This window comes from Pseudophryne corroboree, chromosome 10, assembly GCF_028390025.1.
Source record: "Pseudophryne corroboree isolate aPseCor3 chromosome 10, aPseCor3.hap2, whole genome shotgun sequence".
Taxonomy (NCBI): Eukaryota; Metazoa; Chordata; class Amphibia; order Anura; family Myobatrachidae; genus Pseudophryne; species Pseudophryne corroboree.
In genome coordinates this window covers 278644065-278663955 of record NC_086453.1, presented here as the reverse complement: position 1 = coordinate 278663955, position 19891 = coordinate 278644065, and the positions used below count along the sequence as shown (strand labels likewise).

The following is a 19891-nucleotide window of genomic DNA, read 5'->3' as shown; positions in this document are numbered from 1 at the left end:
ACGTGCAAAATGACCTTCCCTATTACAATTGTAACATTTTACCGTATGTGGCTTACCACCAGGGGTCTGAGATTTAGACTGAGGCGGCCTTGTTGTAAGGGCTTGGATACTTATAGCCATCAGTCTATCACTCTGTGACTCCCTGCATCTTGTGATGTTCCTGTCGTGCCCAACAGCAGTCTCTCTTAAGGCGGCCACCGACATACCTCTCCAGTTAGGTTGAGTGGTTTGCACCCTATTCCTTAATACCTCCTTTAAACCGTCCATCAAGACGGACACCGCTACCTCTCTATGGTGTACATTTGCCTCAATTTCCACGATCCCAGTATATTTAGCCATTTCCTCCAGTGCCCGGTGGAAATATTCAGAGGCAGTTTCTCCTTCCGTTTGTTTGATGGAGAAAATTTTGTTCCATTTTACCACAGCTGGGAAGTATATTCCTAGCTGAAGATTGATTCTGGTTACATTATCTTGATTATACTCATCTGTAAGGGGTACTTCTTCATCTAATTTACAGTCAGCTATAAATTTCACAAGGTCAATACTAGAGGGCAGAAATGCCCTCAGTAGTGTCCTCCAATCTTTGTTGTTGGGTTCAGCGGAGTTACCCAGGTCCTTAATGAACCTTTGACATGCGGCTATATCTTTTCTGGGATCAGGAAATGCAGACAAAATTGTTCTTAATTCTGCTCGGGACCAGGGACAATGCATTGCAATATTCCTGATGGGTGTGACCCCATTTGTGTCGGTCTTCCCATTGGGGACCGCTATCACTCTAACAGGATTAATATTAATTACTTCACTCTGGGTTGATTCTACAGTGGGTGGTGCAACAGTTTCAGCATATTGTACAGTGCCGTACTTACCTCTAGATACAACCTCACGTGTACCTGAACTATGTGCCTTTGATACCACTCTTACTGGTTGGGCGATGCCCACTGAAGTATCGTTTATGGTGGCCGCTAGAGAGAGAGCTGAAATCGTAGTGGGCTCATCTTCCTGGTCGTATTCCTGGGGGAAGTTTAAAATGGGATACAACTTGCATGGGTTAGCGTTAGTATCAACATTTGCATTAACTTTCATTTTATTCTTATCATTACTACATTGATTAAGTGCACCCTTATCGTACACCCGCATGTCATTTTCTGCAGCCACTTTGTCCCCTATTATATACGGTGGTGCCGTTGCTATCAGACTCCTACCAGGATTTGAATTTGCTTTCTGAGCTTATTCCTGTTGTATTTCACTTTCCTGTTGCCATACCTGTAAACAATCATAATGTCTAATCCTCTGCTTTGCAGATTTTATTAGACCTATCCTTTTTCTTAGATTCTGCAATACCTCAGGGTTCAAACTGCCTACCCGGGGAAACTGCTCCCCATCATCCTCTGTCATTCGTTCCCATTCTTTGCAAAATACCTGTGTGTGTGATCCGTATTTTTCACACATTATATACCGTGCTGACCCTTTGGGCCAACAACTACCAACGTGAACCCTTGTTGGACGTCCCTTCTTTGAACAACTGGCCCCCATTGTTTGCAGATATTGCTGCTCAGCAAATTCTTACAAAACAAACCAAGTTGCCCGCGGTAAGGCGACGGTGAAAGTTCCACTAGTGCCTTCACTCACTTTACGCCCCAATTGGCCAGTACGAGTTCCAGCAATGTGCCCACCACTGGACGTACCCAATCCGCGGGATCTTTTTGTAACCTCTATTTACTGGGGCGTGTGGGAGTATGCTACCCTCCCCAGTAAGTATTGGTTGTTGGAGATTTCCTGAGTGAACAGCGAAACTCCCTTAAAATAACAAAAACCTACACAAATCACGTTAGAATGTACAAATAGCGTTTATGATCCCACAGTAAATTTTTAATGGGTATCAAGGTAACAAACTAATGCACACAATTACGTGCGGTCCAGTCGCACTGCGCATAAGTAACTTAATATTTATACGCTGTACGACCAACGGAATCAGTTGTTTAGGCTGCGAAACCTTCAGCCGGAGCTCAATCTATATGGGTAATACGCAAAACCCCCCGGGCAGCGCTTAAACCTTCGCAGTCGTTTTGTCTGCGGATACTACTTGCTCCTTTTACCTTGTATAATGTTAACGCGGGCAAGCCAGTCCCACGCCACCAAGTGTCCACTCACCTGATGTGGTCTCCGACGGGATCCCGATTTGTGGGTTCACAAAAAATAATACCTTTATTTCCACACTCACTCCTACTCACTCATATACACTGATCTTTCTGTACAGAAATTCCTTTCATACAGGCAGTAGTTCAATCCCTGAGTATTGCAATAGAAAAAGGTTCTCTTTTAACTAAGCTTTTTGGAAACTGAACAAACCTGTGCTATTATCAGGTGGCTATACTATACCGCCCCCACTAAAACAATGTTATCGTGTGATTTGAGTTTTGGTGGGCGTATCCGTACGCTCCGTTGCGTAAACACGCCACATGCGTATGCCTTTGTGTTGCGTACGTAATCTCGCACGTTGCCCGAGACACGTATGCACAAAGTCCAGATATGCCCACAGCAACGCAACTAACGCGCTTCTATAAATGTAAACGATGTTCAACTGTAATCGCTTACCATACACCACACAGTATTTGCTATGCTGTGTGCGTGTCCTTTACAATTATTTCCTTAAAAATTATCCTTTATAATCTCAACTAAATAGCACCAGATTTCCTCAGTACGTTTCTAATGGCAACAAGAGAGTGAGCCGCAACAATGCATGTGTGTGCGTGCGTGTGTGCGTACGCAAAACAGAAATAAACAGTTTTAAAAGATAATAGCGTTTTGTTCTTACCTTCCTACCTTCCGGTTTCGGATTCCACCCCAGCACTCCTACAGCGTAGCGTAACAGACGCTTATCTAGTCAGCACCACTGTATCCCTCACCACCAATACGGATACGAAGGGATACTGCGTTCCCGCCCTTTGCTGACAGATAAAGTCTGTTCTTGCTAGTGGCGAATATGTGGAGGACGGACGAGCCCTCAATTGATAAAGCGGATTATTTACCTTAGAACACAAGCTATTTATTAATATCGTGAAGCCGTAATGGCCGCTGTCCCTCGTGCACGTGCTACGCACTTTGTACGCTATTTGCGTACAAAGACCTCGCACGTGGTACGCTAGTTACGTACACACGCTGCGCTGTGAGTACGGAATACACACAGCGAGCGTACACACAGATAATATCCTTTTAAACCTTAAACAGAGTATGCTTATACTGTAAATCTTAGTGTTGAGATACTGCAATGATATAATGCTATTTAACCTTGATCTGTAAGCTAGCTGTTTGAGCGATTGAGATGCTCCGATTTCCCTCAGCAATGTAATAAACACACAATACCTTGCTAAGGTTCCAACACCTTTACTAACAATATTTAGCTAAGTAAAAGAGAAAAGAAAACAGTGAACAGTTCATACACTACAGGCTAACATTAAAACCTAACAGAATAACTAAACAAAAATATACACAATAGCGAACGATCGCAAACACAAATACATCGACTAAGAATGAATGGCTAACATTAAAACGGGTAACAAAGTGGCCACAGAGAAACATACCATACGGGGAACACTCGCAAGCGCAACCGGAATCCAGTCCTCCAATTATCAGAGATAAATGTTGAAGAGAGAGAGTACTGGCCGGTCTGGGGACAGTGACCCTTATATACACAACATACAGTGTACTACAAAGGGCCCTACAATCTTATTGTTCATTGGACACAGGAATGTCTCCTCGCATTATAACAAAAGGTCATAGGTTAGTTTGAACAGGTGGGCTGTGACTATATCAAACTGCTCAGGTGGGAGGGAATCTCAGAATTCCCGCCGCATGGATAATGAACTGCAAATATAGGAAATGTCCAGAAACTACTAATGGCCATAACTATACGCAGGAGCGATTAATCTTTACCCAACTAGCACCGGATTGTTCCTAATAAAATGTTCTTTAGTTAGGTACCAAACACCACTGCTCAAACCCTGTCTGACCCTTCATATCATGCAATGAGGAATTCCTCTGTCCAGCGACCAGTTACATTAAACAAACTTACAGTCATTATTAAGGGGAACATTATCTATAAAACATACTATTTGGTTTTATTATTTAACTATTGAGTCGCCCGCTAGACGCACACAAACTCTACCGTAAATGCACATACCACGCGCTTGAGCGCATGGCCGAGGAGACGCCATCACGCAGCTGCGAGTATCCGCACGCACGGGAGAGAATGTGCACGTGCAGCGGGCAAGCGCATGAGGTGAATATATGGCAACGTGTAGCATGATATTTTTCCGACTTTGACATCACTGTCCCCCTTTCCGATCCAGCACAGTGTCTTCCCATCGCAATGCACCCCACATTCAGCTCATTGCCCCCCTGTATATCAGTTATGTTCTCCATGTAGTCTGACTGTCATGTATATCACTATATATATTGCTGTGTCGTGTGTATGTATATCTATCATTGTCCCTGTCGCCTCTTCCTGGTATCACTCATTGCGTCTCCCTGCCACACTCTCCTGTCACCCATTGCCTCTTTGTCTCCCACTATCTCTCCCCAAAACTCTCTGTCTCCCAAACATCACCCTCTGCCTCTCCCAAACACTGACTGTCTCACCCTGTCACCCACTGCCTCGACCTTTTAACCTCTCCCTACTGTTTTACACTGTCACCCACTGCTGGTCACATTCTCCACATCTCCCACTGCCTCTCTCCGTCTTTTCTCCCTGTCACCCTCTGTCTTTCCCTGACATCACCTACTGTGTCTCCCCGTCACCCTCGCCAGGTGCCACACACATAATGCCCCTTCCCAAAAAATTTAAAGGGACACTTTAGGTCCCAATCTGCCCCTGCTTACTACCCTGGACCCTGCAATCAGTGACACAAATGATCAAAGTGCCGACAGGACCAGAATTTCCTTCAGGTGGGATCATGACGTGTCAGCTGCTGCTCCTGACTGCGAGCGCATCTCAACCACGGAGCTTCCACAGCTCCTCACCTCCAGTTCAGACAGACTTGCAGATGCTTGACTGCCCTAACTTCCGAACCTGCAAAAGTGACCCCCTCTCTGGCCGCTGACAGCTCCCTGCAGCTGCAGGTGTCCCTCTGCTTGCACTCTTGTGCTTGTGGACAGCAGAGTGCCTGTGGTGCTGGGCACTTAGTGGAGCGATGAAGGGAAGGGCAAAATGGTGGACCAGCTGGCTCAGGATGCGGACATAAGGGATCATTCAGACCTGATCGCTGCTGTGTGTTTTCGCACAGTGGGCAGTCGGGTCCTAATTGCGCATGCATATGCACCACAATGCGCACGTGTCAGACAGCAACAACGAGCATCATTGCTCAGCGACGGGATGGTGCGAAAAATCCGATCGCACGGGCGTTCGCAAGGTGATTGACAGGAGGAGGCTGTGGTAACTGAACATTTATTGGGAGTGTCCAGGAAAACGCAGGCGTTCCCAAGCGTTGTCAGGGAGGGTGTGTGACATCAGCTCCGGCCCTGATCAGCCTGTTCTCATCGCACTGGAGGAGTAAGTCCTGGGCTGCGCACACATTGCACAAAGTGGATTTTTGCAGCTCTGTGTACACATAGCATCGCACACTTACACAGCGAATTTACACTCCCCCTGGAGGCAGCGACTATCTGATCGCAGGACAGCAAAGTTAGCAGCCAAGCGATCAGGTCTGAATCACCCCCATAGTGTGCCGCTGCCAGGTGAGTATAGGGCCTCATGTTCTGTAGCGCTAGCTGTGCTGGTTATGGAGAGTGTGACTAGTAGCTGGTGAATTCCTGCTGTGCAGTCAGTGAGGACATTTGCTCAGCAGCGTCAGGGTGGGTACGGGATCCCGGCGCTCAGAATACCGATGCCGGGATCCCGACCACCAGAATGCTGGCAGGGGGTGAGCGCAACACGCTGCGGGCTCAGTGGCTCTATTTCCACTCCATGGGTGTCAGACACCCACGAGTGGGAATAGCTGTGGCGGCGCTGCCGGCATTCTGGCAGTCGGGATCCTGGCGTCGTATTCTGACCACTAGGATCCCGGCCACCAGGATCCTGACTACATGCCGCAGCGGCATTTGGGGGGTAGCAATCCAGTATTATGCAGCCACCTGTTGGAATACATTCGACAGAATGGTTCCTTTAGTAAATATCCTGAGTGGGGCTGACTGCAGGCACAGATCATATTTATGTCTACGTTCTAGGTGTGTTCTGTTGGTGTCATTCCAGGGCCTAGGGCCTCATTCAGCATCACATGCTGATGCTGTGTGATCGCATCTGCCCACTTTTTTGGCCCAGTGCGCACGCTCAGGGACCGTTCCGCGCAGGCCGGGCAACGTGTTCGCGGGGGTGGTGATGCGCCATTGCAGGGGCGGGCACTGTGATGTGGAAAATGGCGGTGGCCTGACTGCCTTTGCAGCTTCACTTATTCAGAGATGCATTCACAATTGAATTGCGATTGCATCGCTGCCCACCATTAGCATGCGGCGTGGCCTTGACCTGTGCTGCGGGACCCCAGCATGGGAGTGATAGCAGTTGCAGTTTTGCACAATGCTGAATAAGGCCCCTAGCACAACACCTCCTGTCATAGCTACTAGGAAACATGTCACCTCTGGCTGTTCCGGGAAATAACTTCCCCATCGCTGTGCATATACATGTGTGCTGCTCAGTTTAGCCAGTGCCTCCACAGGCATTTATCTCACGTCACTGGCACACACGTACTGTATTTTACAGATGTGCAGTCCGTTTTTCAGATATCCAAACTCACCCGAATTTAGAGGACCTGAGTCTGACACAGTCCTGATTTGAAGCCTCCCTCAGTTCGGAACGCAGATTTAAAATCAGAATTTTGGGTTTTGGATTGCTTGTAAGTCCCTCCGTTGTAATGTCAGTTGCTACTTCACACAGGAGATTGTGGTAAAAATTGACTGGAAATGAATGTAATTGATGTTGATAACGCTGCAGGAATAAAAATAAGTCCAAATGACATGTTTTTAGCTGTTTTTAGCAATTTTCAAGCAAACCAAAGCCAAAACAAAACACGTGATGATGGATTTGCTAAAACCAAAACATGAGGGACCACGTACTTTTCTAACTTATTTATACCCCATGTCCCAGCAAGCCAGCACTACTGGGTTCATTACTAGCATTTGTAAAAGTTTAGCTCAGTCCCAGATACCACTTACAGTACATTCCTTTTCCCACTTCAGCTATCCTGGACCTAAGGGTCTGATTCCGAGTTGGACACAGTGTTGCTGTTGTACACAGTGAAGCAATTTTTTGCCACTGCGCATGTGCCCGGATTGTCTAGCGATGGCGGTCGTAGTGTTGTTTCATTTTTAAAGTGATTAAATATGTGTGTATAGAATCAGAATCAGCATAAGCTTTATTGGCCAGGTATACTTGCGTATACTAGGAATTTGCTTCCGGTTTACATTGCAGCAGCTGAGTAACAACATGAGAGGGGGGGCATATAGCATATCATACCGCATATCATATAACACACAACATACATAATTTCATGGGCACAGAGTAGTGCTACTGTGTTACTTTATCAGTTTACTTGTTTGAGCATGCTAGTCTTTGTTCAGCTGGTGGACCGCTTCGGGAAAGAGGCTTTTTGAGCGCCTAGTAGACTTGGCTGGGATGTTCCTGTAGCGCCTGCCCAATGGTAGCAGTTTGAACAGGTCATGTACTGGATGCAGCTGGTCACCCGCAATGTTCTCTGCGCATTTCTTGAGCCTGGATTGGTACAGGTCCTGAACAGAGGGTAGGTCGGTTCCGATGATCTTTTCCGCCATCCTCACCACCCTTTGGAGTCTTTTTCGCTAATGGAGCTGTACCAGACTATGATTGAGGAGCTTAGTCCTGACTCAACGATTGCAGAGTAGAAGAGGAGCAGCATTTTCTCTGTGACGTTGAATTTCCTGACTTGCCTCAGGAAGAACAGACACCGGTGCGCCTTTTCTGTGATGGTATAGGTGTTGGACCTCCATTTTAGGTCTCGGGAGATCTTAGAGCCTAGGAACTTGAAGGAGTCCACCAATGGGACTGCGCTGCCAGTGATCACGAGCGGATGCATGACAGTTGGTTTCCTTCTAAACTTCACCACCATCTCTACTGTTTTAAGCAGGTTCAAGTCAAGGTTGTGGTTTCCGTACCACAGGGCAGCCGGTCCACCTCCCATCGGTAGGCAGACTCCTCCCCAAATTTTGGGATTTTTACCAATTTGCTCATCTGAGGAGCAGTCATTGGTGTACAGGGAGAAGAGAAGGGGCAGAGTACACATCCCTGGGGGTCCCCGGTGCTGATAGTGCACTCACTTGACAAGAATTTCCCAGCTTTAACCACCTGGCTTCTGTCTGACAGGAAGTCCATTATCCAGTAGCAGGTAGGTTCTGGGATCCGTAAGAATTTGGTTACCCAGGGGTACTCGGGCGCTCTAAGTATGGGATGCTCCACCAAGCAGCGGCCTCAAAGGTAAAAGGGAAGTCACTCCCACAGAGATAAACAAAAAACAGAATGGAGGCTGCGCTGAGTTTGTTCAATATAACAACAATAATGGTTTATCTGATAATTGCACAGTTTAATAATGGAGAATTAATACACTAAAATTTTGTGGTGAATACACCATAAAATGCATGCAACAATAATAAGGGTTAAAAAACATACAACTGAAATGAAAAGCGTATTTAGGGTTACCCAAATTGCCAGGAATTGGAAGAAGATTTAGAGATGGGAAGTCCGTTCCAAAAGAATCCCCCAGATGTATCTAAGTCTAGCGTAAGCAAGTTTTAGGAGGTAAGCAGTGTCCAATGTAGTGGCAAGTTACCGCTAGAGGATGTAGTGCTCCAAGGTTTTGGATGGTGAGCTCCTCATGCAATACGGTAGATGAAGTTCATCGGTTCAACTTGCTATTAAAGTCCTCCAAGTGCAAGTGATAGTCTGGATTTTGTTGGGGGTGGTCCGGTCTTCCAGCAGTAAGTTCCTGGCTTGGGTCCATGTGCACCTAGGTTCTGGGATCCCTAGATGGAGTAGTTTGGGGAGCAGGATGCTGGGTACAATGGTGTTGAACGCTGAGCTGAAGTCAACGAACAGGACTCTTGCGTAGGTGCCCGGTAAGTCCAGATGCTGCAGAATAAAGTGCAGCCCCATGTTGACTGCATCTTCGATGCACCTGTTCGCTCGGTAGGCAAAATGTAGGGTGTCCAGGTGAGGGCCAGACACTTCTTTCAGGTGGTTCAGCACCAGTCGCTCAAATGCTTTCATGACCACAGATTTCAATGCGGCCTGTAGTCGTTCAGATCTTTGGCGCTGGTGTTCTTAGGGACTGGGATGATTGTAGAACGTTTGATACAGGAGGGGACTTTCCACGACTCCAGTGAGGTGTTGAGGATCTTGGTAAGTATGGGGGCAAGTTGGGCGGCGCAGATATTCAGCACAGATGGCGACACGCCATTTGGTCCAGCAGCTTTCCTGGGCTTGGCCCTCTTGAACATCGTTTCTACCTCCCCTTGCTCCACTCGTAGTACCTGAGAGTGATTGCCAGGGTAAGGGGGGTTGACTGGCCTGCCTGGGTTGAGGCTAGTGCTATGGCCGGGAGCCTCCTTTTTGAACCTGCAGTAGAAGTTGTTCAACTTATTCACCAGTTCCTGGGGCATGGCAGTGGGGTTTGGGGTTTTCTTGTAGTTGGTTATGGTCTGCATGCCTCTTCATACTGACACAGGATCGTTTGCTGAGAGGTTATGTGTCAGCTTGACAGCGAACCACTATTTTGCCAGCCTGATTTCTCTTGTCAGAGTGTTCCTGGCCTGCTTGTCCCGGGCCCTGTCCCCGCTGTGCAGTAAGCCTCCTCCTTGGCCCGTCGGAGCTGTCTGAGCTGAGCGCTGAACCATGGCTTTTTGTTGAGGTTGCAGAAAGTTTTAGATGGCATGCACGTGTCCTCGCAGATAGCTGATGTAGTAGGTCACAATGTCAGCTAGTTCGTCCAGGTCAGTGGCTGTGGCCTCAAAGACCCACCAGTCCATGCATTCCTTGCAGGCCTGTAGCTTCAGCTTAGCCTCACTGGTCCATCTTTTAACAGTCTTGACCATGGGCTTGGCTGACCTCAGCTTCTGTGTGTAGGTCGGTAGGAGATGGACTAGGCAGTGGTCTGAGTGACCTAGAACAGCTTGCGGAATGTATAGATTTGTTGATGTGCCAGAGTTTCTGTACACAAAAGTGTACACCTTCAAGACTATAAACGGCCCAGTTGCTTAACCAGTGCAGTGTAGGAGCAGATGAGGCACAGCTGTACTCACTGTGATACACACTGGTTAGGATGGAGTGAAGCTTGAGTGGAGTGGGGTGTCCTACAGTTCACCAGCCTGTGAGGATGCGAGTAGTGGTGCAGGATACTGGAACAGCTTTTTGTAGTCTGTATATTGCAGGTGCCTCGTGGAGCTAAGTTCACTCTTACACAGGGGCAAGATGGTGCCATGTATGCGCAGTACTTAGGTGAGTGGCCATCTTGGAACAGGGAATGAAACTTCCCTGAAAAATGGCAACATGGAGTCTGCACAGTAGTGCACTCCACTTTCAACAATTGACAGTCAAGGAGCGTTTGTTGCAGGTAAAAGGGGAGTGGTGGTTGCAATGGGATGTGGTAAAGATCCCGTCGGATGGGATCCCGGTGGTCAGAATACCGACACCGGGATCCCGACCAGCACAATCCCAACATATTCTCTCTCTGTGGGTGTCCACGTCACCCATAGAGGGAGAATAAATTAATGTGCCGAGCGCAGTGAGGCGAGCCCGCAAAGAGCTGCGTTGCACTCGCCCCCCTGTCGGGATTGTGCTGGTTAGGATCCCAGTGTCGGTATTCTGACCGCCGGGATCCCGTCCGGCAGGATCTCATACTGATTCCGTTGCAATACGCCTGTGTTTCAGTCACTTTGGGGGTGCGTCACTGCTTGCAACTGTGATCCCATATGGAGTAAACATGTCTCTTACTGCCGATGGCAATGCTGCGCGAGCATACTATTCAGAAGATCAATTATCGACAGATGTTCGTCCAACAGTTGCGTTGCTGTACACAGTAGCGGATCTTGCCACGGGCAAGCAGGACTTTTGCCCGGGGCGCCGCCTTCCGGAGGGCGCTGGCGCCATCCGGAGGGCGCCGCACCGTGGCAAGATCCGCCACTGCTGCCCGCTGTGTCCCCCGTCCGCCTCCGCTGCCCGCTGCCGTCCCCGTCCGCCTCCTGTGAAGGGAACTAGACGCCATGCGTCTAGTTTCCCTTCGTGGAGAGTAACTTTGCTGAGCGGTGCGCGATGACGTCATCGCGCACCGCACAGCAAAGGTCCTCTCCACGAAGGGAACTAGACGCATAGCGTCTAGTTTCCCTTCGTGGAGAGGACCTTTTGCTGTGCGGTGCGCGATGACGTCATTGCGCACCGCTCAGCATTCAAGCGGCGCTAGCAATGTACAGGGGGCGTAACTGACCACGCCCCCTGTGTTAGGACACGCCCCTTTTCCTGCCCGGGGCGCAGAGCGCCCTTGAACCGGCCCTGGCTGTACATATGCAGTCAGAGGCGCCTTACTACAAATCCCAGCAGCAGCAACATTTGCACATTTTCGCACAGTTGCTACATACTGAATCTCAGCTGCAAAGGCATTACAGCTCTGAATCAGGACCCTATGAGCGTGTAAGAACAGCAGGCAAAACGAGAATATGTACGATTTCCTGTACATACATACGATGAAAGTACCTACCTACATACTATACCTATCTTTAATACAATGGAAACATGGGCCCTCATTCCGAGTTGTTAGCTCGCTAGCTACTTTTAGCAGCATTGCACACGCTAGGCCGCCGCCCTCTGGGAGTGTATCTTAGCTTAGCATAATAGCGAACGAAAGATTAGCAGAACTGCTACTAAATATTTTCTTGCAGTTTCTGAGTAGCTCCAGACCTACTCCTAGATTGCGATCAGCTCAGTCCGTTTAGTTCCTGGTGTGACTTCACAAACATGCCCTGCGTTCGGCCAGCCACTCCCCCGTTTCTCCAGACACTCCCATGTTTTTCCCTGACACGCCTGCGTTTTTTAGCACACTCCCAGAAAACGCTCAGTTACCACCCAGAAACGCCCCTTTCCTGTCAATCATTCACCGATCAGAAGTGCGACTGAAAAGCGCCGCACGAACACCAGCAAATCTACTAAGTTTTGTGTTAAATAACTTAGCACATGTGCTCTGCGTACCATGCGCATGCGCATTTCGCAACAAATCGCAGCATAGCAAAAATCGGCAACGAGCGAACAACTCGGAATGACCACCATGATTATATACTGTATTATCTATGCAAAACTGGTTTGTTCTATATATTGTATTATGAATAAAATACTAGATAATATTAGTGAACATTTTTTAATCTATACTACTATTTAATCCATCTAACTACCAGCAAGGTCAAACCTATTCATGTTAATATTATTCTTTTCTCTCTTCCTCAACAGTGGCCTTAAAAACAGCCTCAACAGTGGGGCGAGTTATGTGGGTAATATCTTTGGACCCTTGAAGAGTGGTTTCCAGAAGCGCCTGTATGAGGATTCAGATGGGCTTCGCAGGCTGATACAAAGGGAGGTGCACGATCTCCAAAGGAAGATCTACCCTTATATGGAAGAAGCGCACCAGAAGATAAGCACGAATCTTGAACTACTACGAAACCGTTTGCTGCCTTATACGGAGGAGCTGAAATATCGTGTGGGATGGGGAACACAGGAGCTCAGTATGCAGTTTCATCTCTTTAAGAATGATGCAACAAATGGGGTAGCAGACAAGGCAACCCAAAACATCCAGGACCAAATCAGTTTGCACACAGGGAAAATGAGACAACTGCTCTATCCTCTGGCTGAGAGATTGTTGGCAGAGATCCGTCACGCCTCTGAAGAACTCCATGGAAATCTAGCTCCCCATGCTTTCATCTCCCAGGAGAAATTGACCTTACAGGTACAAGAACTATCTCAGAAACTGACTCAGAATGCAAAGGAGCTGAATGCGAAGATCCACAAAAACTTGGATGATTTGAAGGAACAGCTTGTCTCCTATCCCTGGGAGGTTAGAGAAGGGTCTCCAGATAGCCAGGTGGCAGAACCTGTAGCCCCCTATGTGGAAGAGATGGCAGCACAGGTGCAGAGAGAAGTAGAGGAATTCCACAGGAACACTCAGATGCAAATTGAAGAGTTTACACGGACCATTAATACTGAAATGGAAGAGATGAAGTACAAACTATCCCCTGCTTCTCCGGACTTACAGCACACCGTCACTTCAATAGAGGAGGTGCAAGATAAATTGGAGTCACTGTGGAAGGATATATCCAAGCACTTAAAATAGACAGGCCTGTGTAAAGTTTGGAGCCCTGCTGATAACCATACAGTCCTGCTTGCCTTAGGAGGAACTAAACGCTAAAAGTGAAAGCACTTATTTTAAAATTCCATGACCATGGCATCTCTACTTACATGTGAAACTGATTGATCTGTGTATTATATTGACTGAAGTTATTTTTACAAATAAGGGAAGCTATAATTATGAGCGTCAGTAATGATCTTCCTTAGAATCGTAAAGCAAATTATATGATAATGTAAATCCCTTATACCAGTGACGTGTTGTATGGTGAATGGCTGGGGAGGCAAACCTGGGGATGGGTCTGAATGCTGGGAGTCTGTCTCGCCCCCTACTCACTGTAACTCTCCCCTTACTACATTAAGCTACAGTGTCCATTTAGTCTCCTATCTGCATCCCTGTGTCTTCTCTTGCTGCTGCTGACTGAGCTCCGAATACAGTGCACTTCCTGATCACATGACGCATCCAAGTGTCCATCAGTGAACAAGGCCACCCCCACCCCCAGAGTCATGCCTCTATTATCTCGCTTTCTGTGTAACGTTACTGTCCGTGGTGTGGCCCCACCCACAGCTCTGCAAAGCAGTGTGACTGTAGAACTGTGGCAGAGCTGTTGCTGCCTCACCTCTCGTCTCCCCGCAGCTCCAGGGATCTCCACAAAGCTGCCGAGTGTTAGCTATAAAAAGAATTACAATAGACAAAGCAGATGTTTGTTATAAATATCTTCTCTGTATTATTCTAATCATTTTTATATAAACTCGAAGGAGTTTGACAGGGAGTCCAAAAAGACCACCAGTGGATGTGGTCTTTTTGGACTTTGCTAAGGCCTTTGACAAAGTCCCACATAAGAGACTAATTTTCAACTTAAGAGAGCTTGGGGTAGGAAACACTATTTGTACTTGGGTGAGTAATTGGCTGTACAACAGGGAACAGCGAGTGGTAATTAATAGGATGTTCTCTGAATAGGCCTTAGTGCTCAGTGGAATACCGCAGGGTTCAGTAATCGGGCCACTGCTGTTTAACATATTTATTAATGACCTAGGAGTGGGCCTAGAAAGCACAGTGTCAATTTTCGCAGACGATACTATACTGTGTAGACTAATTATAGGCCCTACACACTGGACGATATTCCTCAAAGATATGAACGATCTCGTTCATTATTGAACGAGATAACGCTCATATCTTTCAGTGTGGAGCCACCAGCGATGAATGATGCGCGGCCCTGCACTCGTTCATCGCTGGTTCCCCGTCGGCTGTACATGCAGGCCAATATAGACGATCTCGTCCATATTTGCCTGCACTTCAATGGAGCCGAGTGACGGGGGGAGTGAAGAAACTTCACTCCCCCGTCACTGCCCCCCCCCCCCCTCCCGCCACCTAGTCGGCCGTATCCGCCGTCGGGCAGCTCGGCGGTGGATCTTTATATGTGTAGGGACCATTAGTTCAGATAAGGATGTTGAGTCTCTACGGAATAATTTATCTTGACTGGAGCTCTGGGCAGACAAATGGAGAGTGAGGTTCAATATAGAAAAATGTAAAGTTATACACTTTGGGAGTAAAAACAATCGGGCAGCCTATAAACTAAATGCAGAAATTGTAGGGATAACGGTGGTTGAAAAGGATTTGGGAGTGCTTATCGATAATAGACTTAGTAGCAGTACGCAATGTCAAAATGCAGCAACAAAAGCAAATAAGGTGCTAGCATGCATAAAACGGGGAATGGAGACAAGGGATGAGAGTGTAAACCTGCCACTGTATAAATCATTGGTACGGCCACACTTGGAATATTGTGTACAGCAGTTCTGGGCACCTCACTATAAAAAATATATCTTGGAACTTGAAATGGTTCAGAGGCGAGCCACCAAACTGGTTAAGGGGTGAGAGGCATTGAATTATGAAGAAAGACTTACAAGGTTAGATATGTTTACACTGGAAAAGAGGCGGCTGAGAGGAGACATTATTACTATTTATAAATACATAAAAAGACAATACAAGGATTTATCAGACGATTCGTTTATCAATAAAAGTTACACAGGACACAAGGACATCCCCTGAGGTTAGAAGAGAAAAAATTTCATACACAACGGAGGAAAGGGTTCTTCACAGTAAGAGCAGTAAGGATTTGGAATTCTCTGTCAGAGGAGGTAGTAATGGTGGACTAGTCAATAAGTTTAAAAATGAATTAGATAAATTCCTAACTGAAAGAAATATCCAAGGATACAGCATTTAAATGATATCAAATTTTATAATACAGGTTGAACTCGATGGACATTTTGTCTTTTTTCAACTATGTAATTATATGAGTATGACAGGGGAGCCTACCCTGACTGCACACCCCTGCCTTACACATATGATCTATTTTTGTAAAACATGTAATATACTAACAGGGGAAAGATAAAAACAAGTCTCCTACATCACCTTTTGTCGCTAACAAATGTATTTATTCATAAAAAAGACCAGTGACTACAAACGTAGAGGTAAATTTACTAAAACTTTGAAAAATAAAGTGATGTTGCCCATAGCAACCAATCAGAGTCTGTACATCATTTCTCTATTGCACCCTAAAAAATGATAGACAGGATTTTGGTTGCTATCATTTTTTAGGATGCAATAGAGAAATGATGGACAGACTGGTTGCCATAGGCAACGTCACTTTTCATTTTTAGGAGCTTTAGTAAATTTACGCCATAGGATGATTGGAGGAATATTTAGGGATCTCTTTACTAAGCTTTGAAGAGAAAAAAAAGTGGACAGAGATAAATTACCAGCCAGCCAGCTACTAACTGCCATGTTACAGGCTGTATTAGAAAAATGACAGTTAGGTGCTGATTGGTTGATACTTTATCTCCGTCCACCATGGCTTAGTAAATAGACCCCTATAGATGCTAGTAAAACGACCTAGCATATACCAGGATACCTCAGTCAGCCCCTGCTCTGACTGATCCCACCCCCTACCTATACGCAGCTCCATTACCCTGGTGCTCTGTCTCATCCTGTCCCTTCCCCCGCTTGGTCCTGCTTTCATACTTGCCTTATTCCCAGTGGTGGGCCAGGTCCTCCTCCTAGGCTAGGTCTAGCAGTGGGAGCAGGGCTGTTTCTAGCCAATTTGGCTCCCAGTGCGAGATTTAAAAATGCGCCCCCCATGACATAAAAAATGTGCCCCCCCCCCCACGCACCTAGATAAAAAAAAAAAGACTTGTGCATGCACCCGGCAAGGGAGCGTGGCCTCATCTAAATGGGTGTGGCCTCGTCTGAAAAGACTACCTCACAATCCAGTTTTTGACCCTGCTCCAACAGATCACGACCACCACAGGGAAAAAAAATTCTACCATATTAAGCCCCACACAGTAATGCCCCCTGCACCATATTATGCCACACACCGCAATGCCCTTGATACATTAAATCCCCACACTATGGCAGGCAAGAGTCCCCATTTCACACATTACGGCAGGTGTCCCCATTTTACACATTGAGAGAGAGAGAGAGAATACTTGCAGAGGCGATTACCGCTCTTCGGCCCGCCTCACCAGTCGCTCCTCGCGCCGGCCTTTCCCTCTTCCTAACTTGAATCCCCCTCTGTACACGCTCGGGGGGGGGGGAGTTTCACGGAGTGACGGGGTTGCGTCGTGACGTAACGACGCAACCGCGTCATTCCGTGAAACTCCACCCCCCGAGCGGGTTACTAGGGGAGAAATAGGAGGGGGAAGCAGGGAGCCACAGTTAGTGCCGCGGCGGGCGCCCAGTGCGGTTGCACTGCTCGCCTGCCCCAAGAAACGTCCCTGAGTGGGAGCTGTTGGAGTGCACGCCCCAGCTTCTACTGTGTATGCATGTTGGAGCCAGGACAGACTATAGATCATTATTATATAGATTACATGTTATGCACTTATTAATCTTGTTATGTTTCTGCTCTGACAGTTCATGGTTATAATACCCAGTGGTACAAATCAAATGCTATGTCTACACACTATATATGACTAAACAAAATGTACAAATAGTTACATTTCTTCTCTCTTCCTAAAGAAAGCTTAATAAAGTAGCATTTCCCCTTCAATGTTTAGGGTATGCATCCCTTACATACTGTGCACCTTTGCACATTTATTCGTCAGAAGGTGTAGTCACTTTTGAAGAGGCTGAGGTCCGTTGTGTTCCATTTTTGAGCAGAGCTACATTATATGAAATAATCCAATATTACATATGGTGCCGCTCCAGAACAGACTACTGGCGTTCTATGTATATTGCTACGCACCAATACACACCCTAATCTTCCCTCGCAGGAGCTTTCTCTGCAAAATGAAAGTTGCATGCTGAGTCTCTGTTGTCTTTAGTGTAAACTTTGCATGAAAGTCCAACCTCCTATCCTTATGGTACTGCCCCTGTCAGTCAGAAAAGCTCTTCATTTTTTTTTCTTCTCAAGATGATGCTTGGTTTGGGCATATATCCATTATAAGAGTATGAGGACAAGGAGACTTATTACAGATGGCGATCCCCATTCTATACCAAGAAAGATGCGCTTCCTCATTAAGGCGTAACATACAGGAAAGAATCGGACATGGACTACGCTGGTGCAAAATTCATGTCTATTTGTGTAGTGTAAAAAGCACTTCTAGCACCATAAAAACTTGCCCAGGCGCCTAATCCATACTTTGCTAAGAACGCTCATCTCCCTCCTGCTTCAGCAAACTACTGCTCCTTTCCAAATGCACTCATTGTGTTCCTCCAGCCTGTACGCCACAGCATAAATATAGATGCACTTGTACAAATGGAGTCACATGGCTCATCAGAGGTGATTACCACAATATGTTTGTGAATGGCGTAGTTCACAGACATTTCATGCCAGCAGCATGGTAGGTGCCAATATATCTAGCTATGTGTACTGGCGACCGACTGGCTGACATCATAAGTGGACGGGCAGATTTAAATGCCCACCCAGTTGTGATGTCTGGCCAGACATAAAGGGCCTAATTCAGACCTGATCGGTGCTGTGTGTTTTCTCACAGCAGCGATCAGGTCTGAACTGCGGCTGCAGACAGCCGGCGCATGCCAGACAGCCAACGGCTGTCTTGGCCCTGCGATCGCTTCTGCCTGATTGACAGGCAGAGGCAGTCACTGGGCGGGAGGGGGTGGGCCGGCGGCATTTGGACACCATTTAGGGGGTGCGGTCCAGGCAACGTTGGGGGAGCGGGCTGTGGCGGCTGTGTGACATCACACGTAGCCGCTGCGACTCGAGCAGCTTCAGGTATCTTTTTGCTAGCATGCAGGAGCTGCGCTGGTGGGGAGCTACTCTTCAAGTACAAAAGCAATGCCGCTGTGCAATGCTTTTGTACTTGTGCGACGGGACAGGAACTGACATGCGGGGCGGACCAGCCCTGTGCTGGGCGGCCCCCCCGCATGTTAGTGTGACTGATCGTAGATGTGCTAAATTTACCACATCTACGATCAGGTCTGAATTAGGCCCGTTGTACGGTCAATTGTTTAGTGTGTATGCTTACCAAATCTGTCACTTGGTCGGCAAGCCGGTGGGTCGATCAGGTGTGTATCCAGCTGTTGTTATGTCTAGGATTTCCAGTTGTCATTGTTTATTTTTTCCATGTGTACAGCTAGTTGTTTTATTATCATGCAAGAAACTGTGTTGTTCAGTGTTAATGGAATATATGAGTGTATGTGTGTGTGTGTGTGTGTGTGTATGTATATATATATATATATATATATATATATACACATATATATATATATATATATATATATTGTAACACTGTAGGGGTGCAAGGCGCCTTTTCCTGGGGAATATGGTAGCACGCAGCAGCTGAGGAACAACACAAGTCCAGTTTCTGGTACAACTGACCCCGGCCAGTTTTATTGAAACAGAAAATAAAACAAACCCCAAAATAAAAATACCTTGCCTGTCCGGCACTAACTAAACATAAGATATTCCTAACTGTCACTAAACAAAACACAGAGTTCTTCAGTACATACTGTATAGCTTACTTGCATCAGAAAGCGTGTCTCTCACACACAGATCCCTCAGCCTTCCCAGGCAGTCTGCCCATACTAATCAGGTTAGAAGCACTATATCACTCTTACACAGCTGAAACCCTGATTAGCCCTCTGTGAGGCCAAAGACCCGAACTGGGCCCAATGTCTAGAACTCGCCTTATCACTCTCTCAGAGCCTTTACCCAGCTTTTACAGCAAACTGAAAAGGTTCAGACAAAACAAAAAGCATTTTTCCTAGAAGTTAACATTTTCTAAAACATGTAAGACAAGAACCTGGGACAAATATACCTGCCCTCAAACACTATCCCAGTGTTCTTGTCACATATCCCCCTCCCCTGTTTCGACCTAGGGGCCGGAACACTTGTAGCCCCCAAACAGAAGATGCGAGACAATGCATCTGCGTTGGCCAATTGTGTTCCCGGTCTATGTTCGACAGTAAACTTAAAGTCCTGCAACGCTAGAAACCATCTAGTTACACGAGCATTCTTACCTCTATTTACATAC

The 19891-nt window shown here is 46.9% G+C and overlaps 1 protein-coding gene across 1 annotated transcript in view; it reads left to right on the top strand.

Moving 5' to 3' along the window:
• The window catches only part of APOA5 (apolipoprotein A5), a 47454-nt gene extending 30009 nt beyond the window's left edge, over positions 1-17445 (top strand). Inside the window, exon 4 of the mRNA XM_063943286.1 lies at positions 12512-17445. Within this exon, the coding sequence (XP_063799356.1) occupies positions 12512-13388 (877 nt within the window). The 3' untranslated portion in view covers positions 13389-17445. The remainder of the gene's footprint in view (positions 1-12511) is intronic.
• Positions 17446-19891: the final 2446 nt, after the last annotated feature.